Source organism: Panulirus ornatus, chromosome 21 (assembly GCF_036320965.1).
Source record: "Panulirus ornatus isolate Po-2019 chromosome 21, ASM3632096v1, whole genome shotgun sequence".
Lineage (NCBI taxonomy): Eukaryota > Metazoa > Arthropoda > Malacostraca > Decapoda > Palinuridae > Panulirus > Panulirus ornatus.
Window position 1 is genome coordinate 41,791 of NC_092244.1, and position 16,018 is coordinate 57,808.

The 16,018-nt window shown below is 40.8% G+C and overlaps 1 protein-coding gene across 4 annotated transcripts; it reads left to right on the forward strand.

The window, feature by feature from the left end:
- The first annotated feature begins 290 nt into the window (after positions 1–290).
- On the forward strand, positions 291–15,630 carry Elp4 (Elongator complex protein 4). Of its 4 annotated transcripts, none has more exons than XM_071675389.1 (2): positions 291–377; positions 14,279–15,630. In XM_071675389.1, exons 1-2 carry the CDS (start codon positions 354–356, stop codon positions 15,410–15,412), a joined length of 1,158 nt encoding a protein of 385 aa, XP_071531490.1. In that variant the 5' UTR covers positions 291–353; the 3' UTR covers positions 15,413–15,630. The 4 variants fall into 4 exon arrangements, with proteins under 4 accessions (XP_071531490.1, XP_071531494.1, XP_071531493.1 ...); XM_071675393.1 differs by lacking the exon at positions 291–377 and adding an exon at positions 390–537; XM_071675392.1 differs by lacking the exon at positions 291–377 and adding an exon at positions 585–733.
- Positions 15,631–16,018: the final 388 nt, after the last annotated feature.

Genomic DNA, 16,018 nt, shown 5'->3' on the forward strand with positions numbered 1-16,018 from the left:
CAGCGAACAACAACTGACTCACTTCCCAAGCTCTCTCATCCCCAACAGACTTCATACTTGCCCCTCTTTCCAAAACTCTTGCATTCACCTCCCTAACAACCCCATCCATATATATATATATATATATATATATATATATATATATATATATATATATATATATATATATATATATATATATATATATGTGTGTGTGTGTATATATATATCATGCTGTTCACCATTTCCCGCACTAGCGAGGTAGCGTTACATTTCTCTCTGATGATGTGATTATTACACGAAAGTGCACAACTTATCGTGTTTCATTTTCCCCGCAGACTCATAGGAATATACTTGATCACGCGCCAGTTCTTATGTTACAAGAATCTATCTGGAAGGTCCGTCAATCATATTTACTATGTGCACTGGATAACGCTATATTAACGCTATAGGATTAAAGCTACATATGATACAAGAAATAAGATGGCAAACGCATTAATCGGGTACAAACACTTTCGTTAACACTTAACATTCAATATTCTACATTCTACATTCCAGGTAGGATATCAGACCCTAACCTAACCTAACCTAACCCAACCGACCCCAATCCTAGCCTAACCTAACCCAACCTACCAATTTGTATTTTTATCATAATTCAGACCTATCACCAACCTGTCTCTTAGAGCTTGGTTTAAGAACTGTGCAGAATATGTAACTTCTTCGAAGCAATATAGAATCACTTACTGCCACATTTGTAAGTTTCAGCCGAATCTCAAGTTGAGCAGACCCAAATGTTTTGGGTAATGTGAATCATTTTGTGTGAGCATATCACGAGGAAGAAGAGGTCCATTATTCCTGTGTCTGTCTCGTACATGAGCCACTAACGTCAGCCACATTCTTGCCCTCACATTCAGAGACCTTGTACAACATCCCATCTTGGTGGTTAGTGTAATATGTGATTTGATGGAGAGAATCCAGGAGAATTGGAAGCCTCGCACAAATCCCAGCTCAGGTATGGAGACCAAGGAAAATATGGGGTTAAATCGGTGATGGTGAAGGGTATGAAGATCAAGAAAATGAGGTTAAAGTGGTAATGACGAGGGGTATGAAGGCCAAGGTAAGTGAGGGGTTAAAGTGGTAATGGGGAAGCATATGAAGACCCAAGAAAATATGAATGAGGCTCAAGTGGTAATGGCAAGGGGTTGTGAAGATCAAGAAAAGTGTAGGGTTAAAGTAATAATGAGGAGTATAAAGAATAAGGAAAATGTGAGTCTGAAAATGGTAATGGGGAGTGGTATGACGAACAAGGAATATATGGGGTTAAACTAATAATGAAAATTAAGGGAAATGTGGGTTTCAAGTGATAATGGGGAGGGATATGAAAATCAAGGAAAATGTGGGTTGAAATTGATCTTGGGAAGGGGTATAAAAATCAGTAGAAATATGTGGTTAAAGTGGTAATTGGGAGGGGTGTGAAGTGCAAGGAAAATCTGGAATTTAAAGTGGTTATGAGGAGGGGTATGAAGATCAAGGAAAATGTGGGGTTAAAGTGGTGATGGGGAGGAAAGGGTATGAAGATCAAAGAAAATTTAGGGTTAAAGTGGTAATGGGGTGTATAAAATCAAGGAATATTGAAGTGAATACATTACAGTTTAAGGGGATTTGGTCTGGGAGCCTGTTGTGAACTCACCAACATATAAACTAGAACATGCAATGATTCTACCTGAGAGAACTTGGCACCTTTTAAGTTATTCGGATTGAATACTATACTAAAGTTACTGAAACTCATATGGGCATGAATACACCTCCTCTATAGAAGTAAGATATTCATGACTAGTTTTTTACTGAAAATTAATTCAGGAGAAATAATAACAGGATTGGTGATGACATTATATGATTTGATTATATGATATGGTTTTGCAAATGGAGAAAGATATTCTGCTATAAACATATATCATTGTTTTTCTTAAGTGATCACTGGCATCATCACTGAAACAGTTAACTATATTTTTATATATACACATATTTTTCCTTTTGAGAGAATATAAGGCCTGATGGACACCATAGCTCTGCTTGTAGTTCACTCCTGCTCCGGTTGAATATTGTTACATGTATTTCCATGGGGTCATGCATGCTCACATTTTGCTCTCGTTTCAATCATGTGCAAGCAACAGTAAGATATTTTGAGTGGACCGTGACTAGAGCCAGAGCAACAGTGTGTATTACCCAATGCTTTCATTCCAGTCTTGGCCCAGTCATCATTAGTGAGGTGGGAGGCTGTCTCTCCATCCCTCCTTCCCTATGATCATGCCCCAAGAAACAAACCATATGGCTTTATGGTCGAATTTGCTCATCATCATCATCAATCAGATGAGGATAGAGGGTGGGAAATTCATCCCCCCCCCTCAATTTTCCTCTTCGTCCAGGGGTATGGTGATCATAGCCAACTCAGATGAAGAAGAATCCATCATCTCCCATTGCCAAGTGCACTGACACTAGACAGCCTACAACAAGAGCTGATTGGAATGACCATTGCCAAGTGCACTGACACCTGGACAGCCTGCAACAAGAGCTGACTGGGATGACCATTGCCAAGTGCACTCACACTAGACAGCCTGCAACAAGAACTAACTGGAATAACCATTGCCAAGTGCGCTCACATGAGACTGCCTGAGACAAGAACTGACCGGGATGACCATTGCCAAGTGCACTCACACTAGACAGCCTGCAACAAGAACTGACTGGGATGACCATTGCCAAGTGTGCTCACACGAAACTGCCTGAGACAAGAACTGACTGGGATGACCATTGCCAAGTGCACTCACACTAGACAGCCTGCAACAAGAACTAACTGGAGTGACCGTTGCCAAGTGCCCTCACACGAGACTGCCTGAGACAAGAACTGACTGGGATGACCATTGCCAAGTGCACTCACACTAGACAGCCTGCAACAAGAACTGACTGGGATGACCATTGCCAAATGCTCTCACATTAGACAGCCTGCAACAAGAACTGATTGGGATGACCATTGCCAAATGCTCTCACATTGGACAGCCTGCAACAAGAACTGACTGGGATGGCCATTGCCAAATGCACTCACACTAGACAGCCTGAGACAAGAACTGACTGGGATGACCGTTGCCAAGTGCACTCACACTAGACAGCCTGAGACAAGAACTGACTGGGATGACCATTGCCAAATGTACTCACTAGACAGCCTGCTACAAGAGCTTACTGGGATGACCATTGCTTGGGTGAGCATGGGCAGAGCAGTAAGTGTATATGAGTGTAAGTGGTGGAGCCATAGTGTGCATCAGGCCTTAAGGTTACAAGGATAATATAAATATCATCATTATTGTTAAGTTTATTGTGTCCACCCCCCATGGATACATACCTAGCTATGTCTAGAGCATTTTTGGGTAATTTTTCCATTGGTGGACACATGTTAAAGGGTTACCACCTGTGTTCTGTTTTTTTGAAATCATTCCAATTATTGTAAAAAGTGATTTAAGAATGTGGGATTTTCCTTATCTACTCTTGAAGCTGATCTTTCAGTATTAGAAAACTCATTTGTGGTAGAGTTATAAGAGAGAGGAAAACTGTAGTTAACATTGGCAATATGAATAATACTGACAATATGAAGCATGGTAATATATGAGAATCCACATTGAACACTTACAACAGGTAATATATCTGCAATGATAAGCATGTGTGCAGTCAAGTTTTATATGAAATTCTATATTTTACTATAGCAAGTACTGATGATTTACTGTGTCTACTATAAGTAATGAGGAAAACTTTTCATAAACTTATGTATAGAAGTATAAATGTAGCAAGTCAGTTTCATTTGGTTTGATGCTCCAAACTTTCTTCGATCTTCCCCATTATCTCTTGCTCATTATCCTAGGAAAAAATAAAGTCTCAAATCTTGTAAAACCAGTCTAAATCATTTTCACTAAATGTAAATACAAAAATATCCATTTCCTCCAAATCTGTAAGTTGTTTCTTTGGCACCAGTAAAGTTGAATTGGCTAAAGGGAAATAAATGGTGTTGGCATACAGTCATGCAAACTATAGTGACTGTTCATAGACTGATATTTATTTACAATAGCTGAGAGTTTGAGCACAAATTCATTTAATGGCTTGTAACTGCTGATTGTAGTTTCAAATATTAAAAAGATGCAGTTAGTGAAGAAAAATTCAAGAAGAAAGGACAGAAACATCTACCCCCTCATTTTACAGACATGGGGTTAGAAGTGTTTGACCACAAGATACAGATCCCATCTTTGAATGTGCTTAGAGCAGGAGTTTTGAAATTGACTTTCATGGAACTGTATGGTTCCATGAAAGTGTGATGGGGATCCATGGTGTATTTTGTGAGACTGAGAGGGTTCCATGACTTCAAAAGTATAATGAACTCACACTGGAGGGCTTATAGATCTTTTGCTGAAAATATAATACACCCCCACTCTAGGGGCTCAAAGATCTTACATCAAGCTACATGCAGCTTAATAGAGTAAGAAGGAGACATGGCACTCTTCTAGAATTAGATAGCTTTTTTAAAAAGTTTTACAAAACTTCTCCATGACTGCCAGGATGAGAAGTTGTTGAATTGGATATTTCAGAGGGGGGCATTGACAACCCACTTCCCAGTAACCCTTACTTCACACCACTTAAACCCTCCTCACCGAATAAATCACTAAATACATGTTGTGTATGCTTCTTGCCCTCCTGTATGTTCAGGCCCCGATCACTCAAAATCTTTTTTAATCCATCCTTCCCCCCCGCCCCCAATTTGGTCTCCCACTTCTCCTCATTGCCTCCACCTCCAATTTGGTCTCCCACTTCTCCTCGTTCCCTCCACCTCTGACACATATATCCTCTTTGTCAATCTTTCCTCCTTCATTCTCTCCATGTGACCAAACCATTTCAATACACACTCTTCTGCTCTCTCAACCACACTTTTCTTTACTACACATCTCTCTTACCCTTTCATTACTTACTCGATCAAACCACCTCACACCACATATTGTCCTCAAACATCTCATTCCCTACACATCCACCCTCCTCCGCACAACCCTATCTATAGCCCATGCTTCAAAACCATATAAGATTGTTGGAACCACATTCCATCAAACATACCCATTTTTGCTCTCTTGAGATAACGTTCTTGCCTTCCACACATTCTTCAATGCTCCCAGAACTTTCGCCCCCTCCCCCACCCAGTGACTCACTTCCACTTCCATTTTTCCATCTGCTGCCAAATCCACTATTAACTGCGTATGGTAAAGTGTGTGAAAGAAGAAAGTTAAGAGTAAATGTGAATAAGAGCAAGGTTATTAGGTGCAGTAGGGTTGAGGGTCAAGTCAATTGGGAGGTAAGTTTGAATGGAGAAAAACTGGAGGAAGTAAAGCGTTTTAGATATCTGGGAGTGGATCTGGCAGCGGATGGAACCATGGAAGCAGAAGTGAATCATAGGGTGGGGGAGGGGGCGAAAATTCTGGGAGCCTTAAAGAATGTGTGGAAGTCGAGAACATTATCTCGGAGAGCCAAAATGGGTATGTTTGAAGGAATAGTGGTTCCAACAATGTTGTATGGTTGCGAGGCGTGGGCTATGGATAGAGTTGTGCGCAGGAGGGTGGATGTGCTGGAAATGAGATGTTTGAGGACAATATGTGGTGTGAGGTGGTTTGGTCGAGTAAGTAATGTAAGGGTAAGAGAGATGTGTGGAAATAAAAAGAGTATGGTTGAGAGAGCAGAAGAGAGTGTTTTGAAATGGTTTGGTCACATGGAGAGAATGAGTGAGGAAAGATTGACGAAGAGGATATATGTGTCGGAGGTGGAGGGAACGAGAAGTGGGAGACCAAATTGGAGATGGAAAGATGGAGTGAAAAAGATTTTGTGTGAGCAGGGCCTGAACATGCAGGAGGGTGAAAGGCAGGCAAGGAATAGAGTGAATTGGAATGATGTGGTATACCGGGGTCGACATGCTGTCAGTGGATTGAACCAGGGCATATGAAGCGTCTGGGGTAAACCATGGAAAGTTGTGTGGGGCCTGGATGTGGAAAGGGAGCTGTGGTTTCGGTGCATTATTACATGACAGCTAGAGACTGAGTGTGAACGAATGGGGCCTTTGATGTCTTTTGCTAGTGCTACCTCGCACACATGAGGGGGGAGGGGGGTTGTTATTCCATGTATGGCGAGGTGGCAATGGGAATGAATAAAGGCAGACAGTATGAATTATGTACATTTGTATATATGTATATGTCTGTGTGTGTATATATATATATATATGTACATTGAGATGTATAGGTATGTATATTTGCGTGTGGGGACGTGTATGTATATACATGTGTATGTGAGTGGGTTGGGCCATTTCTTTCGTCTGTTTCCTTGCGCTACCTCGTTAACGCGGGAGATAGCGACAAAGCAAAATAAATAAACAAATAAAAAATATATATATTTATTTGCTTTGTCGCTGTCTCCCGTGCTAGTGACATAGCGCAAGGAAACAGACGAGAGAAATGGTCCAACCCACCCACATACACATGTATATACATACATGTCCACACATGCAAATATACATACCTATACATCTCAACAGATAAATATATACACATGTACATAATTCATACTGTCTGCCTTTATTCATTCCCATTGCCACCCCACCACACATGAAATAACAACCTCCTCCCCCCTCATGGGTGCGAGGTAGTGCTAGGAAAAGACAACAAAGGCCACATTCGTTCACACTCAGTCTCTAGCTGTCATGTAATAATGCACCAAAACCACAGCTCCCTTTCCACATCCAGGCCCCACAGGACTTTCCATGGTTTACCCCTGATGCTTCACATGCCCTGGTTCAATCCATTGACAGAACATCAACCCCGTTATACCACATCGTTCCGATTCACTCTATTCCTTGCTTGCCCTTCACCCTCCTGCATGTTCAGGCCCCAATCACTCAAAATCTCTTTCACTCCATCTTTCCACTTCCAATTTGGTCTCCCACTTCTCCTTGTTCCCTCCACCTCTGACACATATCCTCTTGGTCAATCTTTCCTCACTCATTCTTTCCATGTGACCAAACCATATCAAAACACCCTCTTATGCTCTCTCACAACCACACTCTTTTTATCACCACACATCTCTCTTACCCTATTATTACTTACTCGATCAAACCACCTCACACCACATATTGTCCTCAAACATCTCATTTCCAGCACATCCACTCTCCTCTGCTCAGTCACCCCCATTTTTGATAAATTCCACTGTAATACCATACAAACCCGCTGCCTCGCCGGCTTTCATCTTCCGCAAAGCTTTCACTACCTCTTCTCTGTTTACCAAACCATTCTCCCTGACCCTCTCACTTCGCACACCACCTCGACCAAAAAACCCTATATCTGACACTCTATCATCTAACACATTCAACAAACCTTCAAAATACTCACTCCATCTCCCTCTCGCATCACCTCTACATGTTATTACCTCCCCATTAGCCCTCTTCACCGATGCTCCCATTTGTTCTCTTGTCTTACGCACTTTATCTACCTCCTTCCAAAACATCTTTTTATTCTCCCTAAAATTTAATGATACTCTCTCACCCCAACTCTCATTTGCCCTCTTTTTCACCTCTTGCACCTTTCTCTTGACCTCCTGCCTCTTTCATTTGTACATCTCCCAGTCATTTGCACTATTTCCTCACAAAACTCGTCCAAATGCCTCTCTCTTTCCTTTCAATGATAATCTTACTTCTTCATCCCACCACTCACTACCCTTTCTGATCTGCCCACCTCCCATGCTTCTCATACCACATGCATCTTTTGTGCAAGCCATTACTGCTCCCCTAAATACATCCCATTCCTCCCACACTCCCCTTACACCCTTTGCTTTCACCTTTTTCCATTCTGCAGTCTCTCTATGGTACTTCCTCACACAAGTCTCCTTCCCAAGCTCACTTAATCTCACCACTCTCTTCACCCCAACATTCTCTCTTCTTTTCTGAAAACCTCTACAAATCTTCACCTTTGCCTCCACAAGATAATGATCAGACATCCCTCCAGTTGCACCTCTCAGCACATTAACATCCAGAGGTTTCTCTTTCACGCGCCTATCAATTAATACATAATCCAATAATGCTTTCTGGCCTTATCTCCTACTTACACATGTATACTTATGTATATCTCTCTTTTTGAACCAGGTATTCCCAATCACCAGTCCTTTTTCAGCTCACAAATCTTCAAGCTCTTCACCATTTCCATTTGCAACACTGAACACCCCATGTACACCAATTATTCCCTCAACTGCCACATTACTCAACTTTGCATTCAAATCACCCTTCACTATAACTCAGTCTCATGCATCAAAACTGCTAACACACTTACTCAGCTGCTCCCAAAACACTTGCCTCAGCTGCTCCCAAAACACTTGCCTCTCATGATGTTTCTTCTCATGCCCAGGTGCATAGGCACCAGTAATCACCCATCTCTCTCAATCCACTTTCAGTTTTACCTATATCAATCTAGAGTTTACTTTCTTACACTCTTATCAGATACTCCCACAACTGTTTCAGGAGTAGTGCTACTCCTTCCTTTGCTCCTTTTCTCTCACCAACCCCTGACTTTACTCCCAAAACATTCCCAAACCACTCTTCCCCTTTACCTTTGAGCTTCGTTTCACTCAGAGCCAAAACATCCAGGTTCCTTTCCTCAAACATACTACCTATCTCTCCTTTTTTCTCATCTTGGTTACATCCACACACAATTAGACACCCCAAACTGAGCCTTCAAGGAGGATGAGCACTTCCCGCATGACTCCTTCTTCTGTTTCCCCTTTTAGAAAGTTAGAATACAAGGAGGGGAGGGTTTCTAGCCCCCCGCTCCCATCCCCTTTAGTTGCCTTCCAAGACACGTGGGGAATACGTGGGTAGTATTCTTTCTTCCCTATCCCCAGGGATATATATATATATATGTCAATGGATTGAATCAGGGCATGTGAAGCGTCTGGGGTAAACCATGGAAAGTTCTTTGGGGCCTGGATGTGGAAAGGGAGCTGTGGTTTCGGTGCATTATTACATGACAGCTAGAGACTGAGTGTGAACGAATGAGGCCTTTGTTGTCTTTTCCTAGCGCTACCTCGCACACATGAGGGGGGAGGGGGATGTTATTCCATGTGTAGCGAGGTGACGATGGGAATGAATAAAGGCAGACAGTGTGAATTGTGTGCATGTGTATATATGTATGTGTCTGTGTGTGTATATATATGTGTACATTGAGATGTATGGGTATGTATATTTGCGTGTGTGGATGTGTATGTATATACATGTGTATGGGGGTGGGTTGGGCCCCCTCCTCCCCTTATATATATATATATATATATATATATATATATATATATATATATATATATATATATATATATGTATATATATATATATATATATATATATATATATATATATATATATATATATATATATATATATATATATATGTATATATATATATATATATATATATATATATATATATATATATATATATATATATGGGTATGTTTGAAGGAATAGTGATTCCAACAATGTTGTATGGTTGCGAGGCGTGGGCTATGGATAGAGTTGTGCGCACGAGGATGGATGTGCTGGAAATGAGATGTTTGAGGACAATATGTGGTGTGAGGTGGTTTGATCGAGTAAGTAACGTAAGGGTAAGAGAGATGTGTGGAAATAAAAAGAGCGTGGTTGAGAGAGCAGAAGAGGGTGTTTTGAAATGGTTTGGGCACATGGAGAGAATGAGTGAGGAAAGATTGACCAAGAGGATATATGTGTAGGAGGTGGAGGGAACGAGGAGAAGTGGGAGACCAAATTGGAGGTGGAAAGATGGAGTGAAAAAGATTTTGTGTGATCGGGGCCTGAACATGCTGGAGGGTAAAGGCAGGCAAGGAATAGAGTGAATTGGATCGATGTGGTATACCGGGTTGACGTGCTGTCAGTGGATTGAATCAGGGCATGTGAAGAGTCTGGGGTAAACTATGGAAAGTTGTGTGGGGCCTGGATGTGGAAAGGGAGCTGTGGTTTCGGGCATTATTGCGTGACAGCTGGAGACTGAGTGTGAACGAATGGGGCCTTTGTTGTCTTTTCCTAGTGCTACCTCGCACACATGAGGGGGGAGGGGGATGGTATTCCTCTCATCCTCTCCATGTGCCCAAACCACTTCAAAACACCCTCTTCTGCTCTCTCAGCCACGCTCTTTTTACTTCCACACATCTCTCTTACCCTTACGTTACTCACTCGATCAAACCACCTCACACCACACATTGTCCTCAAACATCTCATTTCCAGCACATCCATCCTCCTGCGCACAACTCTATCCATAGCCCACGCCTCGCAACCATACAACATTGTTGGAACCACTATTCCTTCAAACATACCCATTTTTGCTTTCCGAGATAATGTTCTCGACTTCCACACATTCTTCAAGGCCCCCAGAATTTTCGCCCCCTCCCCCACCCTATGATCCACTTCCGCTTCCATGGTTCCATCCGCTGCCAGATCCACTCCCAGATATCTAAAACACTTCACTTCCTCCAGTTTTTCTCCATTCAAACTCACCTCCCAATTGACTTGACCCTCAACCCTACTGTACCTAATAACCTTGCTCTTATTCACATTTACTCTTAACTTTCTTCTTCCACACACTTTACCAAACTCAGTCACCAGCTTCTGCAGTTTCTCACATGAAGGAACAGAGAAGGGGGCCAGGTGAGGATATTCCCTCATAGGCCCAGTCCTCTGTTCTTAACGCTACCTTGCTAATGCGGGAAATGGCGAATAGTATGAAAGAAAAAGAAAGATATATATATATATATATATATATATATATATATATATATATATATATATATATATATATATATATATATATGGACGATTTTTGCAGGGAAAAAATGCAATTGAGTGGGAGATGTATAAAAGAAAGAGACAGGAGGTCAAGAGAAAGGTGCAAGAGGTGAAAAAGAGGGCAAATGAGAGTTGGGGTGAGAGAGTATCATTAAATTTTAGGGAGAATAAAAAGATGTTCTGGAAGGAGGTAAATAAAGTGCATAAGACAAGGGAGCAAATGGGAACTTCAGTGAAGGGCGCAAATGGGGAGGTGATAACAAGTAGTGGTGATGTGAGAAGGAGATGGAGTGAGTATTTTGAAGGTTTGTTGAATGTGTTTGATGATAGAGTGGCAGATATAGGGTGTTTTGGTCGAGGTGGTGTGCAAAGTGAGAGGGTTAGGGAAAATGATTTGGTAAACAGAGAAGAAGTAGTAAAAGCTTTGCGGAAGATGAAAGCCAGCAAGACAGCAGGTTTGGATGGTATTTCTGTGGAATTTATTAAAAAAGGGGGTGACTGTATTATTGACTGGTTGGTAAGGTTATTTAATGTATGTATGACTCATGGTGAGGTGCCTGAGGATTGGCGGAATGCGTGCATAGTGCCATTGTACAAAGGCAAAGGGGATAAGAGTGAGTGCTCAAATTACAGAGGTATAAGTTTGTTGAGTATTCCTGGTAAATTATATGGGAGGGTATTGATTGAGAGGGTGAAGGCATGTACAGAGCATCAGATTGGGGAAGAGCAGTGTGGTTTCAGAAGTGGTAGAGGATGTGTGGATCAGGTGTTTGCTTTGAAGAATGTATGTGAGAAATACTTATGGATCTGGAGAAGGCATATGATAGAGTTGATAGAGATGCTCTGTGGAAGGTATTAAGAATATATGGTGTGGGAGGCAAGTTGTTAGAAGCAGTGAAAAGTTTTTATCGAGGATGTAAGGCATGTGTACGTGTAGGAAGAGAGGAAAGTGATTGGTTCTCAGTGAATGTAGGTTTGCGGCAGGGGTGTGTGATGTCTCCATGGTTGTTTAATTTGTTTATGGATGGGGTTGTTAGGGAGGTGAATGCAAGAGTTTTGGAAAGAGGGGCAAGTATGAAGTCTGTTGGGGATGAGAGAGCTTGGGAAGTGAGTCAGTTGTTGTTCGCTGATGATACAGCGCTGGTGGCTGATTCATGTGAGAAACTGCAGAAGCTGGTGACTAAGTTTGGTAAAGTGTGTGAAAGAAGAAAGTTAAGAGTAAATGTGAATAAGAGCAAGGTTATTAGGTACAGTAGGGTTGAGGGTCAAGTCAATTGGGAGGTAAGTTTGAATGGAGAAAAACTGGAGGAAGTAAAGTGTTTTAGATATCTGGGAGTGGATCTGGCAGCGGATGGAACCATGGAAGCGGAAGGGGATCATAGGGTGGGGGATGGGGCGAAAATCCTGGGAGCCTTGAAGAATGTGTGGAAGTCGAGAACATTATCTCGGAAAGCAAAAATGGGTATGTTTGAAGGAATAGTGGTTCCAACAATGTTGTATGGTTGCGAGGCATGGGCTATGGATAGAGTTGTGCGCAGGAGGGTGGATGTGCTGGAAATGAGATGTTTGAGGACAATGTGTGGTGTGAGGTGGTTTGATCGAGTAAATAACGTAAGGGTAAGAGAGATGTGTGGAAATAAAAAGAGCATGGTTGAGAGAGCAGAAGAGGGTGTTTTGAAATGGTTTGGGCACATGGAGAGAATGAGTGAGGAAAGATTGACCAAGAGGATATATGTGTCGGAGGTGGAGGGATCAAGGAGAACTGGGAGACCAAATTGGAGGTGGAAAGATGGAGTGAAAAAGATTTTGTGTGATCGGGGCCTGAACATGCAGGAGGGTGAAAGGAGGGCAAGAATAGAGTGAATTGGATCGATGTGGTATACCGGGGTTGACGTGCTGTCAGTGGATTGAATCAGGGCATGTGAAGCGTCTGAGGTAAACCATGGAAAGCTGTGTAGGTATGTATATTTGCGTGTGTGGACGTGTATGTATATACGTGTGTATGGGGGTGGGTTGGGCCATTTCTTTCGTCTGTTTCCTTGCGCTACCTCGCAAACGCGGGAGACCGACAAAGCAAAAAAAATATATATATATATATATATATATATATATATATATATATATATATATATATATATATATATATATATACATATATATATATATATATATATATATTATCGCTGGGGATAGGGGAGAAAGAATTTTCCTGCGTGTTGTAGAAGGCGACTAAAAGAGGAAAGGGGGGACTGGAAATCCTCTCCTCCCTTTTTTTTTTCCAAAAGAAGGAACAGAGAAGGAGGCCAAGTGAGGATATTCCCTCAAAGGCTCAGTCCTCTATCAGTATTTCATGTGTGTCATCATATTGAGCTAACATTTGCGTTTGTATTCTTTTACCGGGAACAAATCTGTGCTGTCTTTTCCTTTTGAGTTCATTTGAATTAAGCTACTTAGTTGTATGTTTATCACTCTGTTGAATACTTTAATTATATGTGATCAGGCTGACGGGTCTGTATTGTTTTGGCAACTTCTTAGTTCCTTTATTGTTAAAGATGTTGTATGTGCCATTTTGTGTATATCCCCTATAACTGATTGCCCTATGTTCTGTATGACCAACATTGTAAGAGTTTTGGTTTTAGTTTCTTTCATCTTTTTTTCGAAAAATTGGAATTCCATGATACTGGGTTTTCTTTAAACTGATAGATTGTTTCACCAATAGATTGCATGATCATCATAATTGTTGAATATTTCATCAAATTTATAATTCTCGTTTGGACTTGATGCATGTTGATTGACATTTAATATGGTCTTTTGGAGTTATTTACTTAATTATCATCTTTCTTAAATGGGTCAGTCTCTGACTTCTTGTAACTTTCTTAGTTCATGTAAGCAAACAGTACTTTTGTGTTTTGATCCTTGCTTTAGATTATTTCTCTTTCCTCAATCTCTCTTCCTTCTATGTGGCCCCATTACTTTTTAGTTTGCATATCTTATTCTTTTATCTGTTTGTTGCAAATGTTTCTGTCATCTTCTTTTCTCTTTTTGTATTCAAACATTGTTTTCTAAACCATAGTATATCTCTCTTTATGGTGTATTATCTTTTGTGTGACATCATTTTTTGTCATTTTATTCAGGTACTGGAATAAGACTACCATGCTTGTTTGTTTGTATTACTGCTAATCATAATTTTCTTTCATTAACTGTTGGATTATTTACTTCATTCTTATTTATTTTTTTACAGACTTTGCAATCCTTTGCCATATATTTGTATGTTCCTTGTGCTACTTCACTAATGCAGGAAACAATGAAGTATGAGAGAGAAAAGAATGTTACATTATATCACAGGTACCTGTAGATCAAATGCTGTTATTATCTTGTTAAAATATCCTGTTTTTCCAGATGTCAGGAACAGGTGGAACAAGCAGCTTTCAGAAGAGAGGGAAGGCCAAAATAGTTTCCATTCCCGGAACTCGCCCATCCATCCACAACTCTCAGTTATTGCTTTCATCTGGAATACCTTCACTGGATTACCTTGTTGGAGGTGGCCTTCCTGTTGGTACAATCATTCTTATAGAACAAGACAAGTATGATGTATACAGCAAACTGTTATTAAAGTATTTTCTTGCTGAAGGTGTGATGAATGATCACATACTAATGTTAGCCAGTCTAGATTTACACCCAAAGGTGATCATGGAAGACTTACCAGCTTCAACGGACACAGAGCCAGATGAATCTCCCAAATCTGCTGCAGACAAGCAAATGACAATTGCCTGGAGATATCAGACTCAAGTGACCCAGCCTACAACTTTTCACAATAACAGATTTGGCCATAACTATGACCTGACAAAATCAATGGATGCAGGACTTCTTTCTTGTATTGATCTGACACTCTGGAATGGAACAGAGAGAGAGGATGGGAAGGGAATTTTAAAGAATGATAACTACTGGTCACTTTTACAGTATATCAGGAAGAGAATAGAGGCAGGAAACCTGTCAACTTCAAGCAAGAAAGCTAAAACCAATGTGATGCGTTTGGCCTTACATTCAATGGGGTCCCCACTCTGGGGTTGGGAGTTTGGTCACCAGGAGAGGGATCATCGGTGGCATGATTTAACCACCTTCATGCACATGCTGAGGGCACTGGTTCGTACATCCTTCTCAGTATGTATGGTAACTGTCCCATCTCACCTTTTTGCTGATCCAGCTCTGATACTCCGTTTGCAAACATTATCTGACTTTGTGGTAAGGTTGGAATCATTTCAAGGCTCAGACAAAGAAACCAATCCAGTGTTCAAAGATTATCATGGACTTTTTCATATAGTTAAATTAGCTGCCATTAACAGCATGGTTCCACCAATGCTAGACTCTACAGACTGGGTTTTCAAACTTAAAAGACGGAAGTTAACAATTGAACGGCTTCACTTGCCACCAGAGTTATCAGAGACAGTAAGCAGAAGCCAAGAAGATCCCAATGTAAAACATACTGGCCCTGTTTGCATGGGAGAAAAACTTCCAAAGAATCTTGACTTTTGAATTATTGATTAAGGATGTTGCATCATGCAAGTGTACTTCAGTTGTGTTTATTATTAGACTATTTTGTTAGTTTATGCACGAATATCATGTTATCAGTGTTTGGAGTACCAGAACACAGATCAGTTGTGCCTTAGCATTTTATCACACCTTGATTATTTACATATTCTGAATATCTGTGTCTGTGCCCTCTATATGTTATGAATAAATAGTTGACTTTAGCTTTGTATATCTGTAACAAGCCTCTTCAGATAAGTCTGAATTTTATTGCAGAATGTCCAGAAAACATTAAGGGCATTGTATACCACTTTTAATGCAGCAAAAGAAATTAGAAAGTGGTCCATTTAGTTTCACAGAGTTTTCATTGTAAGCTTTTTACTGTGCACCTTGTGCAGAACCCTGAAGTGTTTCTTAAGTCTCCTAAGACATTGCAGTGCTTCTTGTAAACCTTTACCATGACTGTCCACTTTATGTGTGATTACAATTTAGCTGCCCTTCCTAATGACAAAGCAACGCTTTTAGGATCTTTTTCTCCTGTAACAGTGCCCTAGATGACTAGCGTTCCCACACCTTGAATACACCTTTTGTTAATCCTGTAACCTTCCCTTT

What these genes read in the sequence shown, in the direction of transcription:
- Elp4 (XM_071675389.1), top strand. Translation starts at nt 354, where the DNA reads ATGTTACAAGAATCTATCTGGAAG. An exon ending in TACAAGAATCTATCTGGAAG is followed by an intron (nt 378 to 14,278) that starts GTCCGTCAATCA and finishes CTGTTTTTCCAG; the next exon opens with ATGTCAGGAACAGGTGGAAC.